Source organism: Apteryx mantelli, chromosome 13, assembly GCF_036417845.1.
Source record: "Apteryx mantelli isolate bAptMan1 chromosome 13, bAptMan1.hap1, whole genome shotgun sequence".
NCBI lineage: Eukaryota > Metazoa > Chordata > Aves > Apterygiformes > Apterygidae > Apteryx > Apteryx mantelli.
The window spans coordinates 17,093,560-17,119,135 of NC_089990.1; the positions used below are offsets into that span (position 1 = coordinate 17,093,560).

Here is a 25,576-nt window from a genome sequence, read left to right on the forward strand (position 1 = left end):
GACGAGGGTGCAGAAGAGATTGGTATTGCTGCCCAGTTAACCTGTGGACCTCGCTGTTCTGGGATTCTCAGATGCCAAAAGTTTATAGAAAGTGATTACAGAAGTCATAAAAAAGAAACATATTCAGATCAATTAAATGCAAAGATACCCACCTTAGGGGAGGTTTACTGGACTGACAGAGAGGGCATCACGGTACATTTGCCTTGGTGCTTGAGTCCCTGCCATTGCTCCTTGTAGGGACTGGACCCGGGGCCAGCTGCGGCTCATATGATCCCGCACAGCTGGCCCGATGGGGTCCTGCTGGGGGACACACAGGTGAGGAGGAACCTTTCATTCTGGGCAGCTCTTCATACTGGAGGTGTCCCATCCTGAGGCCTCCAAGGCAAGTCTAGGTGTAAAAGACCTGATTCAAAGCCCACTGATAGGAATGGAGAGACTCCCTTAACTTCCCTACAGATCAAGAGGTAAGGAAAGCTTTACTTCATGAAATTAAGGCTGATTCTAGATAGGAGGAGGTGAGAATGACATGCAAAGGCTATTGCACAGGTGCAAGGGTTTTCATTGTGTTATTATTAATTAAAATGCTGAATAGGAATAAAACTTAGGTCAGAATTCTTCCAGTCCTGCTATGCCTTATTGTGGGCAAATGTACATACAAAATGCAGGAAAGACATTGCTGGTTCAGAATTCTGCAACCAAATTCAGACCCTGTGTCCAGCTGGGACTGTGCAATTGGGTGGAGAAGCTTTTCGAAGCTCTGGGGAGCCTGAAATCTTCACTTTGACTTGCAGCTTTTTGTAGCAAGTGATTATTCAGGGAGACTGTGTCAGCTTCCAGATTGTTATTCCCCAGTCTGCCCAAAGTCAGCCAAATAACCATGCAGAAATATGCAGTATTCTGTCCAGTGTGTGGGAGCAGAGCGTACAGTGTTAGTGAAAAACTGCAGTTCATGGCTCCCCATACAGTAACATTGGATCGACATGATATCAGATCTCCAGGCCACATAAATTTTTTCCACGATCAAGTGTCCACACACGATCCCATTTGCCAAAGTAGCCAGATTCAGCCATGCAATAATGTATTAGCTTTTGTGCTTCACGGTGTCTGCAGAAGCACAGCTGATATTTGATCTGGGGCGAAGTCTTCTGGGACAAAGTCACCCCTCTGAAATTCTTGAACAGGTTTGAATCAGTTGGATGGGATGATACCGGGCTGGTGCTTTGTGTCATGTGGCTGTGACATTTTTGACTGAGTGCTCTGAACCTTGAAACTGAATTTACACTCCTGTAGAATCACAGCCTGCCTGAATTCCCAGTGGCTGTTGAATATTTGTGAACTTAATAACAGTCCTCTGTGTGTGGCGGAAAATGGAATTCAGCCTCCCCACTTCCAAATAAATTCACGACCTATTTTCTGTCTGGCCAGTTCTCCTGCCTGGGTCTCTCAGCTGTGGGCCTGTTCAGTAATTGTATTTGCCCCAGTCAGCTTCTCTAGAGATGCCTAAATCCTGATGGGAAGAGGACAGTGAAGTAATTCTGTGTGTATATATAGCTTTTAAAGTACTTTAGGAGGAAAGGCGCTGTACTAGTGTAAGATGATCTTCTTGTTATTGGAGTATTATTACATCTGAGAATAACTTAAGGGAGTAGAGAAAATGGCTTTTAAAATTATAGGTGGTCTATTTTTTCCCTTGGTAAAAGTACTTTGTTAAAAAGCTAATAAAAGATTGCTTTTAATGAATATGAATGCTTTTATTGTATTTCCCTGAAATTCCATGGGTTGTATAAGAATATGGTTTCAGGGGAAAAAGCTAACTGGTAAAGCACACCTTGCAAAGCTGACATCTCTGAAATGTTTCTCTCCAGACTCATTAGCTAGAGAGTGCTTCCACACTGTAGAAATGTATCAAGGTTGGTCTGATGTGGTAAAAACTCCTCCTCTGCCTGATTTGAGTTTTAGCTTTGCTGATGCCTTTAGTGATCACAGATGCAAGCTCAGTGACAGCTGAAATGCTTCGCATGAGCCCAGAGGTCCATTGCGCAGAGACAGATCCTTTTCAAGGGGCAAGGAAAATCTGCTTATCCTCTGAAAGGCCAGATCCTTGTGTTTGACTAAAGTCCCAGTGGACACTTTAACACTGTAAATCTGCTTGTTGAGCCAGGAGTATCTCTGAATAGTCTCTCTCGCTCTGGAAACTGCTCATCTGCTTTGACCTTGACCATGCTTTCTTTTATTGGCTTCAAAAACTTGGTGGTTTCTCCTGCGAGGAAGAGGTCTGCTTTTCTTTGCACGGTTCCTCTTTCAAAGCCCTGCAAGCACTTGCCTGGGATTGAGCAGACTGTACCTTCCAGGCGCTGATGGCAGGGACTCCTGGCCATGGTCATGGTCACAGTCTCCAAGTAGGAAGGGGTGAGAAAAGTCCATCTGTGATGGCACAGCTCCATGGGAAAGGATGGGGTCATCCGCTACAGGGAATTTCCCTCTGCCAGCACCAGCGCATGTGGAGCTGGAACTCAGCCCTTCCACATTCCTAAACCCTAAATTCAGCTGTGGTGAAAAGGATGCATGTTCCTACAATGGCAGTTTTATTTTGGAAATGAGTGAGCGTAGATGCTTTCTAAGCTGCCTGGAACATGAGTTTAATATGTGCAGTTTCTGAAAGGACTTTACAGCCACCTCTCTTTCAATAAGCTTGTTTCTCTTATCCCAATTTAAGTTTAAGCCTTATAATGAGCCAGCCCTGAGGTACTGTTCCGTGGCAGGATCAGTGCTTTCAGGAGAGGCTGCACAGTAAGGATGCAAGGCTTGTTCTGCACACAAGACTGTAAATCAGTAGTAAATTCAACCTCCAAATGTATTTTACTGTAAGTCCCTACACATCCTTAAATGATGTTCCATATTGGCATTTCAGAAACACTAAATAGTCTTTATTTCTGTATTTTCTTTAACTAAAATGTATTTAAAGTATGAGTCCAGATCAAAATTTGGATTCTAATGATTTGTTCTTAGCAGTGGTCAGCACTCATTCCCTTTCAGCACTTGTATACGCTCTCTAACTGCAACATCAGAGTTATTTTATCTTCCTGGTTTTGAATCTGACGGCAGAAATGTTTACAAAAGAAAAATTTACTAACTAAACCTTGACTTCAAGGGTGCTTTTTGCTGCCTCTCAGATTCCTCCTCTAGGACAGGATGAAAGGCTGGGAGCCCATGGGATGCTTCTCTCTGCTGTGTGACTAAGAGCTCCATGTTCCCTACTGCTGCTGTGAATTTTTTTCCACATGAGGAAGCGCAAGTTGTCTTTACAAACTTGAATCTGTGCTCTTGAAGTTGGGGCTGGTGTCCAACCCAACTTGCCATGCTGTGTTTGCTGTTTGCTCCTCAGCCATTGACAGCCCATGGAATTGGGGGTTTGCCCTACCTCTGAGTTCACTGTTATCTTGAAATCTTGGCTCATGGCCTGGAGTTCCTCAAGTAAAAATTGGGAGTAGACATCATCAAGCCAGTAGGAGTGGTGTGCCTGCTTAATAGCTCTACACGCAGGGTGTTGCTTCCATATGCCCTGCTTGTCAGCCCTCCGGTTTGGTTCTTGCACTGTAACTTTATCTCTTGTTACTGTGCCATCTCCCGCTGCCTCCAGATGAGCGTGCTGCTTGAGTGCACTCCTCTCCCCACAACAGGGCGCTTCAGAGAAGTCCGTGTAGTGACACAAGTTATTTTATTATGTCGCAGGAATGTATTTTCTGCTATGAAAGAACACTTACTTCACATAAAGGTTTTGACGTTTTTATAGAAATGGCTGTAACTGTGTTATTTCATACGAGGAAGGATTTATTAAGCCTGGGTCTGGCTCTCATTCTTATGCTATGCAAATTCTTCATTACTGGCCTAGTGCTTGGGCCAGTGCTATTAAATCCTGTCCCCTCCCCTTCAGTTGGCTTCTATCAGACTGCCGCATTAGGCCACAACCTAATTGGAGTTCGTAAAACCAGCCCAGACTTGTACTGGAATACGAGACTGCAAAATTAAATCTGAGTTGCAGAATATGATGTTTCTTTAGGTATCAAGAGAGGAGCAAGCCAAGGTATTTTCGGAGCATGGTGTGTTGAATGAGGCACCATACCACCTTGTTTACTTGTGATTATGAAAAATTTCACAATAATCATACAATGAAAAAAAAGAAAAAGGCTCATTTATCTCACTGCTCTGATCTACTTACCCATCAGGCAGTAACATCCTGCTTTTTGTAGTTCCTGGCGTGGCTTCCACTGGATGCCATCCAGCCGTGCAGCATCCGCCTTGAACACTGCTACTATTTGCTCTGCTTTTACACCAAAGGTAGCTGCAGAAAAGAGCTGACGTGCTTCTGGTGTCCAACAAGATTCCCTGGGAAATGTCTGGAGGGCTCTCACTGCATTCCCTGTGATGTTTAGGCCTTCATCCTTAGAAGATAAATCTTGTTTTTTTAAAAAAGTTTTCATCTAGTTAAAATTTTGTTTGATGGTTATGTGATATACTAGAAATTGAAAAGTAACATAGCATTTACCAGCAATAATGATCTTTCTTTACATAAAAGGAACTGAGTAGGGAAATGTCATCTCCTTCTGGCACATGGGTACCTTTCTGCCAGGAGAGCCTTCCTCAGTCTAGGGTATGCCCCCCTGAATCTGTTCCAAAACATCTTCTCTCCCAGACAAACTACATCCCTCCTTGTAGGGGCACCTTGCCCAGTGAGTCAGTGATTAGAGCCGAATCTCAGAGCGCCCAAACCCTGTGCTCGTTTTCCGCTGCCCAAAGGCTTCAGATCCCAGTTGGGAGAATGCTTCCACTCTCTCCTCTTGAAGCTGTCCTCCTTTTGGGGGGGGTAACAAAGTATTCAGTAAAGCAATGAAAGAAAATGGTCCCATGACCTTCAGTTGCAGGTATTAAGCCATTTATTTGGAAGATAGAACATGACAGAATATGGATTTTATACTACACAGACACAGACACTAGATCCTTTCTCTCCCCGGGTTATTTTAATCCCCAGAGACTCACTCTCTCTGTCCCAATTAATTTGAATTGTTCCATACATGAATGAGCAGTCCTCCCGGACTCACCTATTCATGGCTGTTTAGGTGCAGAGGGAGGTGTGGATTTGAACTTTCATCATGTACTCCAGAAACAGAACCTACTTCTCCCCTGTCTGGGATGACCACTCTAACCAGCAAAACTGGGTAAATGGGGTGGGGAGAATAGCTGCTTCTCCAGCTTCTGTGTGCTCTGAAAATATCAACCGAATCAAGTCCTGTAGGTAAGAAAAGCAGAGGGACATTTTATCTGTGGATCTGGATGAGATCTGTGTGTGGGCTAAGCACCAATGGTTCAGCTCAGTAAAGCCTGAAACACTTCTGGCTTGGTGGCTGTATCTTGTCCTGGCAGAGATGTTTGGCAGTTTAGGTGGTCAGATGAGCCTGGAGATGCACTTGTAAAAGACTTCAGAGATCATCATTTTGGACCCAGAAATCTTGGGCTCTGCATTCTTCTGTGGATCCAGCCTGATCTGATGTGCAAAGTGAAGAAATACATATTTGGGGGAGTTTCTAAATGTAATTTGGTAAGAAAAAGGCATTCTTGAGAGTTTTGTTTTCTTCACAGGGGAAAGCTAACAGTGCTCCCTTCCTGGAGCAATTCCAGGAACTGTAATTATCTTTTTGTGTATCAAAGGAGCAGCATGTTCCTACCTGGCCTTGTCTCTAGGGAGATGAGATCTTTCTTGGGAAATTGTCACCTTCAGGCTGGCTGCCCTCCCACAGCTACGGCAGCGCACAGGTTTCCCCCGTGGTGTGCTTATAGTAACCTGCCAATATTCATCTAAGGCACTGGCAGCTTTTTCACTGCCTTCATGTCCTTTGGGTTGGACTCTGGCCATGTCAATAGTTCTTTATAATGGGACAGAGTCTCCAACTCTCAATCTAAAATTTCTAAAATATGACACTAACTTCTTTTTTAAAGAGTATTTGTATCCAAGCAAAACACATGGATAATTCAGATAGAAGGTAAATTACCTGTACTAAAGTCTCTGTTAGATATTGGCATGCATAACTCATGCTCTTCCCAAGCCAACATGCAGCCTTTCGCTAACACCCATGGGCATGATGTGGGGTGGCACTGCGTGTCCTGCCGCAGAACTGGCTGTGCAAAGTCTCGGCGATCCTGGGCGCAGGAAAGAGCCTGTGCACTGAACACTTGCAGTTCTTCCCATAACGGGGTCTTCACAAGTGCTAGTATGACTTGTGACTGCGTTTGGGTATCTGACAAATCACTACTGAGCAAAGCAGATATGGACTATAAAACTATAGACTTTGTAAATGAAAAGTGGATTGTGGATTGTAAGATATTCTGTGACTAAGCTAACTCTTTTTTTTTCCTCCTTTAACAGCCAGAAATAAACTTCTTTATCATAGGACCTAGCTATATTTCCCACTCTCATGAAATAAATTCATTTCTGGAAGTTTGGAGCTTGCTTCTGGAAGGGGCCTTAAAAATGCTGTCAATGAAACGCAATTAAATAAAAGAACAAAACCAGACATTCTTCCTTGCCTGAAGGCTGCCTGAATGAATTGACCTTTAAAGCACCCCAAACTTGATTTTGGGGGGCTGTAAAGTGAAGTTGAATACAAGGGCTTCATAGTCCTGCTATGGCACCAGCCGGAGCAGGGGCTGGTTGCAACGCCAAGCTGTGGAGAGGGCAGGCACATGCCCTGCGGCTCCCGGCCTCCTCTGAGACAGCTGAGAGGAGAAGGGAAGGAGATGAGTGGGTTTCCAGCAGCTGCTGCTCATTCCCTGCTGAGCAGCACCATCTAGAGGAACTTGCCTGCCCAGAGGAGCTCAGAAACCAGCCTGCAGCAGAGCTGGAGAGGAGAGAAGCAACTTGCCCTGCTCTCTTCTGGGGACCCATAGTTTCTCCCAGACAAGTGGTGAGGTCTGGGCTCTGCCCTTTGGCTGGGTCCCGAGGAGGAGCCTTTCACAAGGGGAGGCCGTGGCAGTAGGAGCACAGGGATGTGCCCGTGCAGGGACTAGGGCTGCCTAGAGCCCTGGTTGGTGGCAGATGGAGTTAAAGAATTTGTTTCTTTAACTTATTGCAACCCGGGCATCAGAATTAATCAGGCCTGGGAAGCAGAAATGGGAGGTAGTGTTTTGGCCAGGCATGGATGATTTTTGTGTTTGTTTTGTTCTCTACACAGCTGGAAGTTGGAAAAGACCCCCAGATCTGAACAGATCATCTCAGGCTCTTTGAAGTACCCCCTCTTTTTACCAGGGTTTCTCCCTCACTTGAGTTAAGCATCGTTCTGATGCAATTCACCCCCATCCCCTGCTCCCAAGGCTCTAGGAAATCCAGGAGCTGGTAAGCAGAATCAAGACTGTTTTCACAGCCTGTTCATTGCCTGTTCAGCTCCCTCAGCAGAGTTATCAATTAAAGGGAGATACAGGACAGGCACAGACAAGCTCTGGAAGCAAAGCAACCAGCCACCCACCGCACATTTCTGAGTTTCAAAATGAAGCTTTGCTGTCTTTCAGGGCCTCTTCTCTTGCACACAGTCTTGATCTGCAGTTTGATCAAGAGAAGCTCTAGGATGATGGAAAGTAGCAGAGGAAATCTGTGGTACCATTTTCTTGATTGGACAACTTGGAAAGGGTTAAGAGGGCAGCGACATTACCCGGACAATTAAGTGCTTTTAAAGTCATGAGTAAGACCTCTCTTGTGAAGGATGTATTGACACTCCTTGTTGGAGACCGCATTTAGGACTTCTTATCTGAAGGGTGCTCCAAAGAGAGATGATGGGTATGTAGGGAAGACCTTACAGAGGCAATAGAGAGGGAATCCTCTAAAGAGCAGTTAGAGCAGGTACCTAATTTGCATCCTCTCTAGGGATCCTCTGTAGGTAATGTGCTCACCTGTCATCTCCAAAACAGGCAGCCTGTTTGCAGCAATACTTTGCTGGGTACCTGGGCTGAGGTCCTGCAAGGGGGATCTTGTTCCATAGCTGCTTGTGAAGCTTCATGTTCCTCATATCCCATGAGGCCACGTTGGTTGGAGGAGAACAGATGGTTCTCTGAAGCAATGCTGGATTCTGGGACATGGTGGGCTGAAGAAAAAGTCCCCTGTGGCATCATGCCTATGCCTTTATAGAACACACTTTATTGTACACTAAAAGCATACAAGGTCTGAATGTTTAATGTAGGGGAAGGGCTGGGTAAGTCAAAATGCAAGCCAAGTCCTTCTGCTCAGCAGCAGTTGCCTTCAAATAAGTGGAAAACCAGCTTCAGTTCAGGTGCAGCTGACAGGATATCTGCTGGCTGTATCTTACGCATATTCAGAAACAAATCAACAGCAGTCGGAGTCCAAGTGTAAAAAGCTAAGGCTCAGAGTTAACCTTCACCTCAAATAGGCAGTCTCTCACTGAGCCATCAGTCATTGTAGTTTTGTATGTTGTACAAACACCATAGTTTTATATATAAAAACATGGGATTTTATTTGTAGTCACAGAGGGTTTCATATGTCTCAACTTCAGTGCCAAATCTGGGAGTTAACCCAATCACAGAATTGTAGAAATACTTGTTGGAAGGGACCTCTGAAGGTGCCTAGCCTACCCTCCAGCTCAAAGCAGGAATCTAGTCAGCACTACATAAGGTCAGCCATGGCTTTATCTAGCCAAATCTTGAAAATTTCCAGGAATAGAAATTTCACCATCTCTCTGGGGGCAACCTGTTCCTTGTGAAGGTAGCTGCGCAACCTTCCTAGTGAAGAATAATAAATCTAGGGGTTGCCTCAGTCCCCAGGGTTGTTTAACAGCAGTTTCAGTTTCGTAGCTAGTCAGTAGATTTGGGAGCACACATCAGTGTAATATTAGCTATTTCTCTAGCCCATTTCTCCTCTGTGACCCTCCCCCTTTTCCTGCCCTGCTTTTTAGACAGTAAGTACTTTCTCCTTGGACCACTGTCAGCCGTGTTTGTGTGTTTCCGATGGCTGGAACACTTCCCTTGAAATGCAACAGCATGTTTGCTAGTTAATGCTCCCATGGGAAAGATCATAGTTTTTTCATAGCAGTGAAAGGAACACCCTAATCCTTAACAGAGCTTACTGATAACCACAGTTACATCATACTTGTTGTATCCATTCTTCTATTTATCAGATTAGCTTTGAATGGGACCTTCTAAACCAAAGGAAAATTGGCCAGAAGAGCTCTTTCTTCCTCTGTAAGAGTAGGTTACCATGCCTTAACGCAACATTTCATGAAATGCCCATCAAAGGTAAAATTCCTACTAACCTCAGCAGAAACAGTAACAAGCAAGGCAAAGAACTGTGTCTGCAAGAAAGAGGCATAAGATTCAATGAAATGAGAATATTGTTTATTTAGAAAGCTATTGCTGTATCATTAATGGAAATCAGTGAAACAGAAGCATCCGTCATCTAGCCTTGGGCTACTATTGAGCTAACGCTCAGATTTCCATGTTCTGTACACAGCATACTCAGACATGTACCATTCACTGTGTCCTTTGCCTCAAAACATAACTGACATGTAGGGATTCTTCTTGGAAGTGTTTTATATTTTCTAATATTTTTATTTCCTAACTTTAATTATTGTCTCTAATTTTTACCATGAGGGGATTCTAGAGCACAGATGTTTCACACAGCACCAAGTGGATAATGACTCTGAGGCTACTTCTACTACTTAAGAAGCCAGTTAAGTCATGGATGGGGGAGGAGATAGGGTAGTATTCTTTTGGCATCCTGGAGAAATACTTGATGGAGGGAAAGGGGTGTTTTCTCAGTTTCTCATGGGTTATGGGAGTGCATGCCTGTGTGGGGAGGGAGGTTGCAGGGCAGAGCCATGAGACCTGAGGTAGTGGAAAAAGTTACAATAGTGGAAAACAAAGAAAATCTTGCCCAGACTTCCACAGCTCAAGGTCCTTCAAGGCTCCCTGTTCTCTGTCAGCTTTTCAAAACACACAAGTCCCTACATGCAGACCAGTCACAGAGGGCAGTGTTGATGCATTTGTCTTTATGCTGATATTGAGAGGACTAGAGGTGATGAGAAGTCTTCACTTGGAAGGAGGGGGTCACCATACTGAAAGGAAAGGTTGATAAATACTGGACTATTCAACAGGCAGGGTATTTTTCCCCTTCACATCTCCTTGTGCCTGCACCCCATCCAGCCCAGGAGTCTGTGGACGAGGGTCCTCCACTGCCTGCTAGAGAGCTGCTCAGAGGATCTCCCCTCTATCCTTTGGGGCTACTGAGGAGTCCATAGTAGCCAGCTTAGAGCTTTTTGTCCGTTCTTTGTTAGTCTTTGAAGAAAATCAGAAGATCTGTATGGTTTCAATGCTGAACTCCTCTGAGAGCATCAGTCATTTTCCCATGTGAGAGTTAAAGGCTGTGACTGATTTTCTGGGAGCTCCCTGAGGAGTAGCAGGCTGGTCTTCCACGTGTCCTGGAAAAGCATTTTTGAACCTGGTGCCCAGGGAAGACAGCGACTCTCTCCCATCTTTCTGGCTTGCCTGCTCCACCTGTGCCTCCTCCAGGTTCAACAGCACAGGCTCTGTGGTGCCGGGCACTCCAGTAAGGCTCCTCAAAGCACCGCTGAAGGGCAGCTGGCAACCCACGATGTGGGAAGAGATCTGAAATGAGCTGGCAGGTGCTGATGGCAGGCATGTGGTCTACTGAAGTGTCTAGAGCTAGCTCTGAAAACACCCTCTCTGAAGCCTTTACTGACCTTTTTGAATCCTGCCTCAGAGTACCTTTCATTTTCCAGAATTTCATACTCCAGATCCTTTCTGCAGTTAAAAACCAAGCTGATGTATATTTGGTCCTCCATGCCATGTCATCATAAATTTGCCATTGTTTGGAATTAGGGAACATTATAAATCTTTGAAAGCGTAGAGTCAAACCTTCCCATAGATATTTGGCTACAGTTGTACAGTTGCTACTGCTGAATGACACCTGCTATGTTTGCCTTTTCCCAGGAACAAGATGATAGTCTGTGCTTTGCACAAAACAAAGCGTTTAGCCTAAGAGCCCTGGGAAGTGAGCAACAACAAGCCGTTGATTCACTCTGCAGCATCTGCCTGGTGACTTGCTCCTCCTTTTGCCTAGTAGGAAAGCTGGGAAGAAAGAGAAGTTGGACTTGCAACTATCCATCCTTATTTGTGGAGAAACTATGAACTGTGTTACTCAGCAAGTTAAGTACAGGCTATTGTGGCCTTCTTTGAGCAGTGTTTGTTCATCTGAAAGCCAAACTGAGGCTCTGACTGGATTCAAATATTTTTAGGGTAAACTGGATCAGAACAAATAAATCCTGTCAATGTAGCTGACCTTGGAGATTTTTATTAATTAAGCTGCCACATGCAAAGGACAGAATTGAAAACACAGTCTCAGTTAAAATTTAGCTACTTTATTAATTAAGTTGAGCAGGTTTGGCTTACATCCTAAGCTGCTGGCATCCTGTATTGCTATAAAAATATTACCATTTGTTTTACTGGAGAATGCAAATAATATCAGTCATATTGATGAATGCCTTAGCATGTAACAGGATGGGGAAAAAAGAAGGTAATTTTATAAAATTTTATAAATTTTGTGGTAGGCTTGGCCTAGGCTGCTGGATCTCTGCAATGCTTTTCAGGACACAGGATGAACAGGGCTCATTTGCTATATAAGTTGCAATGAAAATAAAATGGAGATCCTCAGGAGCAGGGAGAGGGGAAAGCAATTTTCATGCAGTTGATGTTGTGAAGCTCATTGGAAATCCTTTTTTGGTAGGACTACTTCAACAAAGAAAGGACAGAGTCTAAAACCCTCCAACATAAAGCAATCACGTGCTGGTGTCATTAATTGTCATGATATGATATTATTTCCTCCCAAATGCTGTCTTTCTTATCTCTAGTTTAAAGTACATCTGTATGTATATGTTTGTATCTATATTTTTGTCTTTAGAAACAACCTTTTTCTGCTTAGCTTGTGAATCTTGGGGTATACCCGAAGACAATCTGTGCTGCAGGACCAAGGGGAATGTTGAGCAACAATTGCACAGCTACAGCTCATTTGAAGGTGCTATTTCCCTTCCTTTGGGGATAGGTACTTCCATCATAAAGCCATCTATTTTAGGAAATGGAGAAATGAAATTCTGAGGTGTCTAGGAGAAGCTGATATCTGTATTTCTGACATTTTTTTCTGGAGCATGGGAGCCAGTACAAATTCTGTCTTGTATATGGCGATCCACACAGCATGCTTTTATGGACAGTGTTTATTTACCTGGTCAGACAGACAGAACATATTGCCTGATTTATCTTTATTTCTCAGTTTGGCTATCAATACAGCTTGGACATAGCTGGCCTATAGATCTCCTCTGGTATTATCATTTGATTGAACTCTGGTTCAAATGCACTGACGACTTTATTCCACAGCAGCTTTTCTTTCCATCTTCTAAGGTTTGCACCTTCAGACAAACATGCAAAGCCCCCTAACTTTATCTCACCTTTTCACAATGATCTTCCACAGCAGTAAAAAAAGTGGGGGCAAACAATAATTAAATATATGCATTTCTTCCAGTTGCTTTATTTTGACATCTCTATTATCAAAATAGTAGCTTTAAGTGAAAAAAACTCAGAAGATTTCTTCTTATTAAAGGAGAAAGATCTGTTTGGTGCACACAACTGTGATTTGAGAAATGCAAGTTCCAGTCCCTCCTCTGCCACCACCTGGCCCACTTTTTATGATTTGGACAAATTCTTTAGCTTCTCCATTCTTACTCACTCGTTGCCATACTTCACACACAGAGGGTATGACCCTGTGCACTCAGATGCAGGAACGGGAGTCCTAGAAGTACTTTAGCTGAATTCTGTTGGGGTTTGGCTCCTCCATGAAGACTTCCACAAAGGTCACTAGTCTTGGGAGCAATATCGCCAGTTGCTCACAGTGCCTGGACAAAGATATCTCTAGCTCTGCTCATAAATAGGTGGCAAGAGGTATGCCAGGACCTGGTTGGAGCCAGAAATCTGTGATTTCTAAATCATTTTGAAGGAGTTTGGAACTTCATTTAGAGATTTTCCTGACTAAAACGAGGGCTATATTTCATAAAATGGATTATATTCAGAACTGAGAATTTGCATTCATGTCTCTGAATGGACTTTGGAAGTACTTTTACCCCTGTACTGTCCTTTTAAGGACTTAACATTAGTGGTAGAAAACATAATTGTATTATTATAGGTCTGCCATAATTGTATTATTACAGGTCTACCATTACAGTAGCCTTTGAGAGAGAGGTTCATTGATCCGCAGAGGGGAAGAGTTTACAGCTAATGTGCGGTAATTATAAGAGCTCTAAAATGACTGGTAGCCAAGCTGGAAAGCCCATCATCAGCCTGCTATAAATTGGCTTATAACAGTGGTGGAGTATATGTCACTAGAGCTACTACCATGTTCGGGGGTATGTTCATGTGTATGAATAATGGTAACAATTATATTTTCACTCGCATTGTCAACCATTTCTGATGGATCACAATCACAGCATTGAGATGTAATTTTTGGTTCACCAGTGGGAACTACAAAACATTCTGCTGTTAGTGTGCAAAATTTGGTAAAGCAACATAATAAGTCTCTCCCCATCTGAGAGGGTGAGTAACACCAGTCTCCTTGGAGGTTAACTGGAGCGGGGAGCACTCATTACTACGAAAGACTGAAATCTTGTTCTAGAGACACACAGCAGGGAAGTCATGTCACTTCCATAATCATCAAGCTTTTCAGGTATGTTGAATTTTTTTTGAGGGTAAAATGTGGGCAAAGTAATGGGACTAGATCCCTAGGCCCAGGCCCGGAGCGGCCAGGGAGCCGTGACTCTCTACCCATTGGTGGGGGGACCATGGGGGACAGAACACAAATGGCATCCTGCTGTTGTTGTCTGACCCCGCGTGCTGGGGTAAGAAGTCTGTAACATAAGGACCTGGCTGACCTGACTGCATGCCAGCTGAAAAGCCTTCGACAACAGAAGGAAAGCCATGTGGGTATGGCTGCAATGAAGGACTTTCCTTTTTATTCTTCACTAATAATATTAATCTCAAAGCCAAAGGAGAATAGTTCATACTAGCTGCTTCTGAAGAACTTACTGGGGATATGGACTCTTCCTACTTCTTCTGCACTCCCCTGTAAACAAGGCATGACTGTAATGCTGCTGCTGAGGATATCCTTTGAAGCAACAGGGGCCATCATCCCAGAGCAGTGCTCTACGGGCAGAGTTAATGAACATAAAATCTTACAGTTCCCATTCCATAAAATAACATCCTTTTTATGTGCAGACATTGCTCAAGCCATAAAACCCACCCACATTCTGTACTCTATAAAATGTGTCCCTAGAACTGTCTGGGAAACTGCTGCTTTTTCCAGTTTGTTTGTATCTTTTAATCCAGGTTTTTCAATTTGGTAAGAGCGATGACAGATAGCTTCTATTGATGAAGACGTATGTGGGTACTGAGGGAGAAAGGACTGAGTCCCTGTTCTCCACCCTTAGGGATGCAGCAGCTCTTACATTCTGGCCAAAAACACCCCCTGTCAGTGTAGCCAGCTGATCTCCTTCCACTTGGGCACAAGCAAGTGAGGGTTACCCCCATTCAGCGAACTCTGTCTTAGGCCTATAGTAATTCAGTAATACCATAACGCTACAGGCTGTAGTGCAGTGGAGGACCACGTTCAACGTTTGTCATGCAATCCACTGCTATTCAGATGAATGGGCCCCCCTCCCCCCATCCCACTCCCAGGCACGCCAGCCCTGACCACATCCTTCCCTGGCTAGAAATGGACAGGCCAGTCTAGAAACCTGCTCAGCTGATACAAGGTACTGCCTGGCTGTATTTGTTCAAGCCAACGTCTTGCTTCCAGCAGCACTTGTGAACGCTGCAAGAAAATGTGGCTCTTTCCATATTGCCTGGTGGGAGCAGTCCTGGGCCAGTGCTGCCCAGACCGTGCCTGCTCATTGCCTGGCAGAGCATCAGCTGGCACAGGCCAAGTCTCCTCTGGGGGTGGGCAAGCTGACAAATAAATAAAACGTGGATGATTGCAGAGAGAGTTCATGCCTGTGCCTCAGGCCTGGCTGGTTTTCTAGTATAGGGGCAGGTAAATCCCTAAGAGAATCAGACAGTGAAGATAAACACATAACAGGGTAAACACAGGAGGCTCCAAGTAACTGCAGATGGCTGGCCTATTTGTTTAGTGCCTCTGTGTCCAATTTTTGTTGCTTTTCCTGGTCACTTAGAGCAGCCCAATTGTAATGCCTTTGCTGAAAATGTTTGTTTGTTTTTTTTTCTTGGAAATCAGATGTATTAACTAGAAAAATAATCTCCCTTTGTGACAGACGGAGCCCTTTTGGCAAGGGTGGAAAGTGGTTTGTGGTCTGTCTCAGCTAAACAATACTGTGAATTTTTATCTAATGATCTAGTGTGAAATTAGATAGATGTGAAATTTTTTTTGCACACATGATCAAGTTACAGTCAATGAACAAATTTTCAGCTGGCCACCATGACTGCCCAGAGGTGTACTCTGGATGCACTTATGCTGTGAGGTAAAACACAGTCTATAAGCTTCTATTTTTTGAAGAGTACCCCTCAAGCCTGCAAGACAAATCCACAGCATCCACTGTATGATCAGTGCTGCTTGTCTGGGCAGAAGTATGAAATGTTACATACGGGTTTAATTCCTGGGGAATGTACGTAACATGTAAGATTCTGATTACAGAAAAAGAGGATTTATCCCTTTTTCACTCAGTTTCAATACCTAGAGTTTAACTTGTAAATTGGTAAGTATGGGTTGATTTATACCTGCTGTGGGAATGAAGCCGTTCCCACTCTTCCCATGTGGATGCCTCGGGTAGTTCGCAATGCATGTGGAAAGCAGCCACCTCCATCAGTAGCCCTATGTTTTCTTTGCAAAATGACAGCAATAATAGTGGGAGGTGGCAATTAGACTGGGAGACTTCTAAGCTCCATTAGCTAGTAGGGGTGTCTTAGCTCTTTGCCCTAACTTATTCTGGGACCTGCAATGGCAACAGGATTGTACAGGGCTGTATACCCCTGCAAAGCCCACATAAATGACTTTTTAATAATCCAAAGCATTAACATTACTTTGATTCTACTTCCACAGGTGCTCATGGGCAACTGTGCAACATGCTGTGAATTTTGTTCTGAAAAGTTGTGCTCTTGGACTAGAGCATCACGAAGAATTAGCCAATTCATTTATTTCATTTTTCATTTTTGAAAAATGTCTTTCTTCCTGGAGAGTTCATAAAATAGATATGAGTATTTCTAGTGTTGCTGGAGTCATGATCCCTTAAAGAAAATGAAAGAGGAACGGTTTGGTAGGAAGAAGTTAACATCTTTTACTAGATCAGCCGACATCATTGGAAACAATGGGCAATGTTCCAACACAAAAGTCTTTATTATTCTGCAAAAGAGCCTGAGAGCCCCTAAAAGTGTCTGTTTGTTTGTTCAGCTCTGTAAGTTGGTGTAATGAAAGATGTTATCTCTCCCCACAAGCGCCTGCTCTCTTACACAGGAATTGTCCCTCTGCACTGTGAATCCAGTCACAAACATACATCTTTCCCCCTGACCGTGTCAAGCCATGACTTGAAATAAAGGCCCCATCTCACAGCTGCTCTCTCAGCTATACCATCTCCTCTGGGACTCAGCCCTAACCATGTAAAAACACTTACAAATTCTAATTCTAAGACAGTGGTTAACAGTTTCAAGCCTGATGATGCAAAGCACTGCTTGTTTGTTGCTGGGAAACCTCATTTTGAAAGTCAGATCATTGGGGTCATTTGGCAGTTCTGCAAAATCAGGCCTTGTAATCTGAGTCTATTCCTGGCACCTGTAACCATGGTCCTTTCTCCGCTCCAGCTCCTTTTCTGATCTTCTGTTTTGTAGCTTCCTTTTTTGATACATTACCATGGAAACAAACCTTGACTATATATACATATATATAAGTGTATGTGCATATATATATATATATATATATAAAACTTCACATATATCCTTGAAAAAATATATATATATTCACAAGCTGGTGGTTTTGTTTTTAAATATTCTCTTTTCAGTGTTCACCTTTCCAGCAGTGCTCCTGTTGTGGGGAATCCTTTTCTCCAGCTGCCACTAGATGGCATCGCTTCAGCAGGCACCTTCACACCTGCTCTGCACCTTTTCCGAAACGAAGACCCCCCAGAAAAGCAGCAGCCTCAGCCCCCCACAACATAGCACAGCGCTCCATTCTCACATGATACATTCTCAATCTGAAGTTCAAAATTATCTCCGTACTCCAAAAGGGCCCAAATGGACTGAATTCAGCAGTTAAACAAGGGGATGCATTAACACGTTACTGTTAATCTTTTACAGGCAGACTGCCAGGCAATTCACAGAGACCAGCTGCAGCGTGAATGAAGCAGGGGAGACAGCAAAAAACCTCCCAGCCCTGGAGATGTGTGGCCAGAGTGACCAGACCAAACAGGCATTTTCATTGCATTTGCCATTTGCTGGGACAAACAGGAATTCCTGCACCAGTAGGCAGTACTGTCTGTGCGCGCATTGCTGGCAGCTGGGACAACGTCCCAGGGAAGGAGTTGCTCTATACATGCCTGATTTCTTATATTCTTCAAGCATCCACTGGTGACTGTTGTTGAGGACAATGTATTAGGATAAATGGACCTCTGGTCTCAGCCAAATTAGCAGTTATGTTGTGGCACAGTTTCTGCTTAAGGGCAAATTTATATTAGCTCTGTAATCCACAAGATAAGACTGTGGTCTGCCTGAAATTTCAGAGTACTTGAAGCATAAAAGCTGAAACAAACTGACAAGACTTTTTGAGTTCCAGTTCTTTTAAAATAACTAAAACAAAAATGAGAACAAAGAACTATTTTTTCACAGATGAAAATCTTGTAATAGGGTCTTGCGTTTCCCTTAAGTGCTCGTGACAGAAAATCAGTTAAACACGCAGGAAATTATTCAGCACAACGGTTACTAGTCTAGTGGCTGAAAGAATCAGTGTAATGAAATATGAAGTACTTTTGCATTAAAAAGGAATGATTTGCACTGGTAAGCCTTGAGCGATTTGCTACCTTTTAACACTTGATATACATCTTTATGGTAAGTTTATATGATGTGAGACTATTCCACTTCTGTTTCTTTGTTTTGTTATTCAACTATCTTATGTCATTGCTATTCAACTGTCTGAGGTCATTGCTACCTGTGATGGATCTTAACAAACAAATGGGAGTTGTCTTCTGAGCTCCACCGCGCCAGCTCGCAGGAATCCCCAGCATCTGCGAGCTGCCGGGAAAAAAGACCCTGGTGTGGAGGTAGCCATTCACACGTTTGGGTTTTGGCATGGCTGAGGGGTATGAGGGCAACGTGGTTTTGCCATAAAAGGGCCAAACGCCTTCCTGCCGTGGTATATCCAACTCAATGAAATAGCAAGCAGGGACGCAGTCGTCTGGCAGCTTGCAGCCTTCCCGCTAGGGCCGCGCTGCCGGGCACGAGTAACTGATGTCCCCGCGAGCCCAGCCGGGCCGTGGCGCGCCAGGCCGCCATGGGTGAGGACAGCAATATCTTCCCTAGGAGTGTGAACCACCAGCCTGGGCAGAGCCTCGCCCCCGAAACGCTCAGCGCTCTGCCAGGCCAGGGGGCAGGGGGGTCGGTTCAAGCCCCCCGTCTGTATTTCTTACTTTGGGCACTGTGTCATCGCTGATTTTGCCCAGAAATTCCATCTCAGCCCGGGGAAGGCCGTTTTAGTTAAAGCGATCAGCACATGGCGGTGTAAATCCGTATTTCTTGGGCAGGGAGGGAACAGAACATCCCTCTGAAAAACGTCGCGGTAGCTGCGGTGCTGGGAGGGCAGGAGCCCTGCAGGTGCACAAGCCTCCCGCCCCAGCGGGCCGGCCCAGGCCCCGGCCGAGGCCCAGGCCCAGGCCCCCGGCAGGCTCCCGCAGCCATGCCCAGGGCTGCATTTTTCCATTCGCGGTATTTGGCACTGGCGAGTTGATCAGTGTCTCGACTATTTTGACGATTTCTATGTTGCACTGCAACCCTGCGGTGTTCTGGGAACCCGTTGTAAAATGTGGGTAGACTTTGCAAATTCAAGCTCGGCTGAGGCTCGCAGTGCCTCGCTGGCCCCGCGCTGATGCCTCCACCGCGGCACGGGAGGCGCCGCCGCTCCGCGCCCGCGGGGCCGCGCGGGGCCAGGCCGCGGCAGCGCCGCCGCCGTCGCCATGGAGACCGCGGAGGCGCCGCGGCGCACGCCGGAACCGCCCCCCCAGGAGGTCACATGACGCGCGGGCGGGCAGTCAGCTGACCGGAAGCGGCGGGAGAGGGTCGCGGCGGCGATGGAGCGATACGATAAGGCGGCGCTGAACGCGGCCCCTGCGCTCGACCTCAGGTGGGGGGGGGCCGGGAGGGACTGGGGAGCCGGGGGAAGCGGCGCGGGCAGGGCCGCCCGCCCGCAGCCCGCTCCCCTCCCCTCCCCTCCGCGCCGCGCCGTGCCGCGCCGCTCCGCGGGGAAAGGCCCCGCGGCGCGCCAAGGCAGTGCGCGGCTGGGCCGCGGCGGGAGCCGGCTGCCTCCCGGGGCCGTGTGGGCGCGGGGGGTAACCTCGGTAACTAGCCGGGAGCCATCTTGTTCTTGTCGTACCCGTGCGGGTGGGGGCTGCCAGCGCGGGGCTGGGGTGACACTCCCCGCCCCTCCCCCCGGCAGAGCTTGAAGCAAATCTTCGTAAAGAAAAAAGTTCTGAACGTCTCCTACTGTGCTGCTTAAATGCGTGCGAACATAATGTAGCCTGATTAGCAAAAAGTGCTGTTGGCTTTAGTGTAAAAGCTATGTGCAGCTGCACATCAGTGTCTTTTAGTAACTCTCAGAGGATGAGAATCAATTTTTGTTTAAATTTCCACTTACCTTTCCAAAGAAACATCAGGGATGAAATGTGATTTCAAGCAGTATGCTGTGGCACAAATATGTATGAATACAACCTTCTGAGGCTGCTTATACAAAAAGTACTGTGCAACCACCTGTGAGCTTTAAGAATTATGTACCTCCACTTGGATTGCTTTTGGTGGATATTTGTGCTTCAAAGTCTTAAGGACACAGATCACTGACTCTGGTAATCTTTGAAAGTCAGAAGGGTATTGCTTGGCTTACATGTTTACTTCAGCATAAAATAATTAAGGCAGCCAAGCAGAGCGAGTAAAACTTAGTAGAAGCATGTAAATGCAAGCTGTATGTGGTGTTGTGCAGAAATAAAATCTGTTCTAGTGGGTAAAGTCCAGGGAAAACCTTACCAAGTACATAATCTTTTGTCGTGACTGTCTTGTTCAACATCTTCTAGGTTTGCACCTGTAAAGGGGGCAAAAAGACTACTAATGTTTTGATGTATTGGCCTCATATTCTAAGAATTGCTGCAGTTATTCCAACTTTCTCTGTGGAAATTGAAAAAATATTTTAAATAGAGGGACAATACACAATAAAAAGGAACTCCATTTCCAGCAGTTAAACTGTTAAGTCATTCTGAGTACTTCTCTCTCTATCCTAGCCTGTGGTATTTGTCATTTTCCTGGAACTGTAGTTCTTTTTCCAGAAAGAAAAATAGGGAACTCGGAAAGATTTGATGCAAAATGCTGTCATTCACACATGTCTAATATTAGATATTTAATAAGTATGTAATAATATACTGACAAACATTAATATAAAACCCATGTTTTTAATGCTAACAAAATAACGGAGAGAAAAATCTAAATACCATTATTAATCTTGTCAGGGAACTTTAACTAGTGGAACTGTTGCATCATTTTGAATTTGTCATTTTCAGTTCCACCTAGCAAATGCATACTTGAAGTCTTCATTCCTTCCAAGTGACAAATGCACCTAATTCTTAAATTAACTGGCTTATTTTTCCTGTTCAGGACAAGTTGATGTCCTGTGTCAGGGATATATGTTGTGACTTCTTTCTATGTATAACTTTTCTTGTTTATTTCAGAAATGAGGGTTCATTAACATCAACTTTGAGAACACTTCTGTTCTTCACAGCTTTAATGATCACATTACCTATTGGGCTGTATTTTTCATCAAAGGCTTATATATTTGAAGGTAATTCTGTTTCTGTTGATTAGCAATACTATTTAAAAAAGAGGAAAAACAGCCTCTAATAGTGTCTCTGTCCTTCCTGTTTGTTTCTGTTTTGAATATCTGTTTCCTTTTGCAGGCTAAAGGCCCTGTAATGTGTAATTGGAACTGGAAAGTGATATAAATGGCCAATACATCTTTCCCTGCATTGTGGTCTGCAATCTAATATTCACTGTTGTTTGTTATAGAATGATTTGTATGGTATACAGAAGCAGCATTCCCATTACTTATAGAGTACGTAACACCTCCCTTCAGCAGACCTTTATCAGAATCATCAGGGTATGTTTTTTGCAGGCGTTTTGAACTAATGATGTATTCAAGATGGAACAATTGTATATATCCAGTTTGTTTTTTGCTTTTTTAAAACATACCTGCATTTATAGCATAAACCATTAAGCCATAAGCCTGGTTCCAGACCTTGAATGTGATTGCTTGTAGAGTTTTCCCCTAAAACAAAAGGGAAAAAACAAATGATTTTAACTGCTCATATGGAATGGTTCTGTTAAATTGCTAACAACCAAGTTTTAGCCTTGATTCTGCAAGGCTATAATAAATTCCTAATACAGCAGAAGAAAAGCATCTCTTTCAGGAAGAGGGAGGAGAGAGGAAGAAAGCAAGCAGCTGCTCTTAAAAACAGTTTATGAGTCTATAACTAAGTTCAAAGGTCTTTCAAGATGATTCTCCATTGGTGTGTACTGTTATATGTAGTTCTGAAGGTTGAAGCTGAAAACTTGCTAAATAACTTTCAAGATACTTTTTATTGTTTTGGCTCTTTTACCTGAGGCATAGCATAATTTGGCAAGCTAAGCCTTAACTTTGCTTTGTCAGTCAATGACAAGAACTGCCAGCAATTATAGGATTGGTTTTGTTTTTTGGAGTTTTTTGGAACGAATGAATGAAGATAACTGATATTTTGAAATGCTTCTGGTATCTGAAGTCTTAATATTTTAGTAACTGATGAGGAATCATTGTGTTATGGTCTAAGCATGCAAGTTAGGAGGTCTCTAAATTTAACTGTAGTTCTACTGTTGTATCCTTTTATAATGGCAAACAAACTGCATAATCATTTTCCCCCTCTGTTTTCCTACCTTACAAAGAGAATCACAGTTACGGAAAGAGGATGTTGACGTTTATTTGGTGCCAAAAGGTAATAGAAGAAAAAAATGAATATTTAGAACTGGAAACTGTTAACTTCAAAAGCAGGGCATTTATCTTAAATGTTGAATATTTGCAGTGTTGCTTTATTCTAGAAATAGTTCCAAGGTGTGTAATTATCATGGTGAATTCTTTCCTGTGTATCTTTCTCAGCTCAGTCTTTTGATACAAGAGTAACTACAGCTTTGGTCTGAAACAATTGTGATTTGGTATTTCACAGTTCCTAATAACTAATATTCTTTACTCTTTGTTTTATTTTCTCAGGTACCTTAGGAATGTCCAACAAAGACAGCTACTTTTATGCTGCCATAGTTGCTGTAGTTACTGTTCATGTGGTACTTGCTCTGTTTGTGTATGTGGCATGGAATGAAGGTACTCGACAGTGGCGGGAAGGCAAACAGGACTAAAATGAAAATCATCATCCTCCGATACCTACAGACTGTAAATAGAATTTTTGTGAATTGAGTTAAAAGCATTCTTCAATGTAGTATACATGCGTATAAAGATGAGGCTAATGCCTCAACTGTGTTTTGGTTAGAACAAGACTTATGCTCATCTCAGATGTGTGCCAGTATTTTCTCTAATGCTGGTGAAAGTTGTACATTAGTCAGGTGGAGCTGAAGAGGTCTTCACCTGAAATTAGAATGAAATAATTGCATATTTCAGAGGGGGGAAAAAAATCATGTAGCTATTTTTGGCATTCTTAGTATTTTTCTGGTCATCTTTGGAAATAGTATTGACATGATGCAAAAATTATGTTTTTCAGTAACTCAATTACTAGTTACAAAAGCTACATAACTTACTATCTAACTCATATGGGAAAGATGTGATTTCTCTTTGCTGTGGATAGCTTCCCCATTTTCAGAACATACGGTCCAACTGAGCATTGTTTTGTGCTAATCGATATGCTAATAGGTATACAGTCTAATTTTGTTTTTGTTGTTGGAAGTGGAATAAAGGCAATGGCTGAACAGGCAGCTCTTTACAGTGGTACGTTGCGCAGAGGCTTTGTAACTATAGAAACCAAAAAATGACAAAACAAGTTGAGGAATTCTTCTGAAAAACTTTCTAAGGAACAACTACTGAAGTTTGTTAAAGCTTGGTCATTATTTTTCTATCAAAACTTAAAAAATGTTGCTTTCTGACTTCTGTAATTCATTTGCAGGAAAAGTCTCAAGTTACAGAGAATCATGTAAGATGAATAGGTTGTTTAAATAGTAATGCACGGTAGATGTGTTTAGTGACCCTATAGTGCATTTGTAGTAGTGTACTTGTTTGAGTCAAAAACACTAGATGAGTTTTGTCTCCTATGAGGTGGAATTAGTCTTCTAAAAAATGCATTTCCACTTTTAAAAGTCATTGCAAAATTAGAACTTGTTAGAAACTCAGGTGGTGTCTTTTTAATGTGAAACGTCAGCTCTGTTTTTTCATTTTCAAATGTAATTTTTGATTATGGCATAAAATTCAACCTTTAATTTCCTTTTGCAGTGTTTGGAATGGAATGGAATGTCTTGCTCATCTTTCTGCTCTTCTGCAGTTAATCTTGCTGATGCAAAGGAAATGGTATAGCATTTTTTTTTTTAGTGAATATTTTAAATTGTGGTTGCTCCTGAATTTCTGTGCAAGTTCTTACTTTTATAAAAATTGCATTGCTGGTGGTGAAATTCTAGACGAAGTAACAGCCATAACCCATTCTAATGGGTAGTAGAGGAATGAGTGAGAGAAGACAAGCTGCAGCCGTCTGCAAATGTCCTTTATGAAGCAGAACACAGGAGTTACCACATTATGGAAAACCTAATATTTATGAAGAAAAGCAAGTTATATACTGTGGCATGATACAACATGTTGATCACTTTTTTTTTTTTCCTTGGTTGTGTATGGGGGCTTTCTGTAGTAAAACCATGGTGAGATTTTTATCTCCCAGGATAATAACCTGAAATTCATTTGACCGTTGTGTTGCTGTTAGCAAACTTAATCTGTAGAGAAAATATTTTTTTCCCCAAGGTTCTGGCACTGCACAGAATTTCCCTTATGCAGATGACTGCTTTTACGCTATTGTGCTTTAAGTCTTTCTGTTCCTTTGAGTTTTCCAGGTTGTTATATTAGTTAAGCATTTTCTAGAAGGTTTTTTGTTTAATATAGGACTTGGAATGTTTTTGCTACTACATTTGTCTGTTGTAAAACTTATCCATAAATATGACAAAAATCAGCTAACCATGCACAGTAGCTACTGGAATGTGTTCCCAGGGCTCATTCTCCTCTTTTCCACCCCATCCTAGGGGTGCGCAAACATCCACAGGGTGTGCTAGAATGCAGTTGAAGCACTAGCAGTGAAGCTTATTGCTACTTGGTAGCTTTGCACTAATACAAATCAATCTTTACATTTTGTTTCTGAAACATTAACTTTTCTCATCTAGAAGTCCAGTGTTAGATTGCTGCTGGCACACTGGAGAACGGTCTCGTAGTAACTTGAAACTCAAATTTAGTTTGTACAATGCTGTATTGAGATTTTTCTGCTCTCCAGTATATGAACTGTACATTGTATAATAAATACTGCCTTTTAATAAAGGATTACCCTGCAATACAAGTTCCGCTGCTGAGATCCAGTAAACAAATACTTGTGCTGAACAATTTTTGAATTATGTCTTTAATACTGCTCATGTGTGGCACAGCTTATAACAAATAGGTCAGCTTTAACATGGTTTTCTAGCATTTTTACTCTATTTATAATGGAGTATAAATGGGAAAACTGCTGTTGTGCTTCATTAGCTGGGTATTGTGCTATATCTATGTTATTTGTTTCACATACCAGAATCCCTAGACACTAAAATTGCATTTCCTAGGAATGGTAAGGAAATAATTGCTCGTTATAATTGTTTAGTTACAAACGTCTGAAATGTTTGATCACTATAATGCCTCAGCAATTGGGAGTAACAAGAGCTGAGTATTAATCAATCCATAGGAAGATCTTTTCTTTCAAGGTGATACTTTGGTCCACAGTGTTCTACCTGAGAAAATAAGGTTACTCAGGAGTCTCTGGGCAGCCACGAGGGTGTATGTTGCCTATTCTTGGAAGTTGGAACAACCGCTCAGGTAAGTGATGCAATTAAAACAGTCAAGCAATGGAATTGCACCATTACTAGAGAACTCATAGAACAGAAACTGCAACCCTATGATGTAGAGTGTACATGGAATTAGATACTCTACTGGGATTCCTGTTGTGCCTTATCAATACTA

General features: G+C 43.2%; 2 protein-coding genes across 7 annotated transcripts in view; both read left to right on the forward strand.

Moving 5' to 3' along the window:
* The window catches only part of GPR50 (G protein-coupled receptor 50), a 208,098-nt gene extending 189,931 nt beyond the window's left edge, over nt 1–18,167 (forward strand). For 4 of the 5 annotated variants that reach the window (XR_010885492.1, XR_010885493.1, XR_001293087.2 and 1 more), the window contains one exon: nt 17,416–18,167. The gene's annotated coding sequence lies outside the window, so the exon portion shown is untranslated. Of the gene's footprint in view, nt 1–11,007; nt 11,110–17,415 lie in introns of those variants that run through there. The other variant, XR_010885491.1, reaches the window with a different exon arrangement.
* A 1,205-nt stretch (nt 18,168–19,372) lies between these two features.
* VMA21 (vacuolar ATPase assembly factor VMA21) lies at nt 19,373–24,926 on the forward strand. 2 transcript variants are annotated; one of them, XM_067304203.1, is made up of 4 exons: nt 19,373–19,450; nt 21,039–21,148; nt 22,604–22,780; nt 23,828–24,926. In XM_067304203.1, the coding sequence occupies exons 1-3, from the start codon at nt 19,398–19,400 to the stop codon at nt 22,744–22,746; spliced, it is 306 nt and encodes a 101-aa protein (XP_067160304.1). In that variant the 5' UTR covers nt 19,373–19,397; the 3' UTR covers nt 22,747–22,780; nt 23,828–24,926. The 2 variants fall into 2 exon arrangements, with proteins under 2 accessions (XP_067160304.1, XP_067160303.1); XM_067304202.1 differs by having other exon boundaries at nt 22,604–24,926.
* The last annotated feature ends 650 nt before the right edge of the window (nt 24,927–25,576 follow it).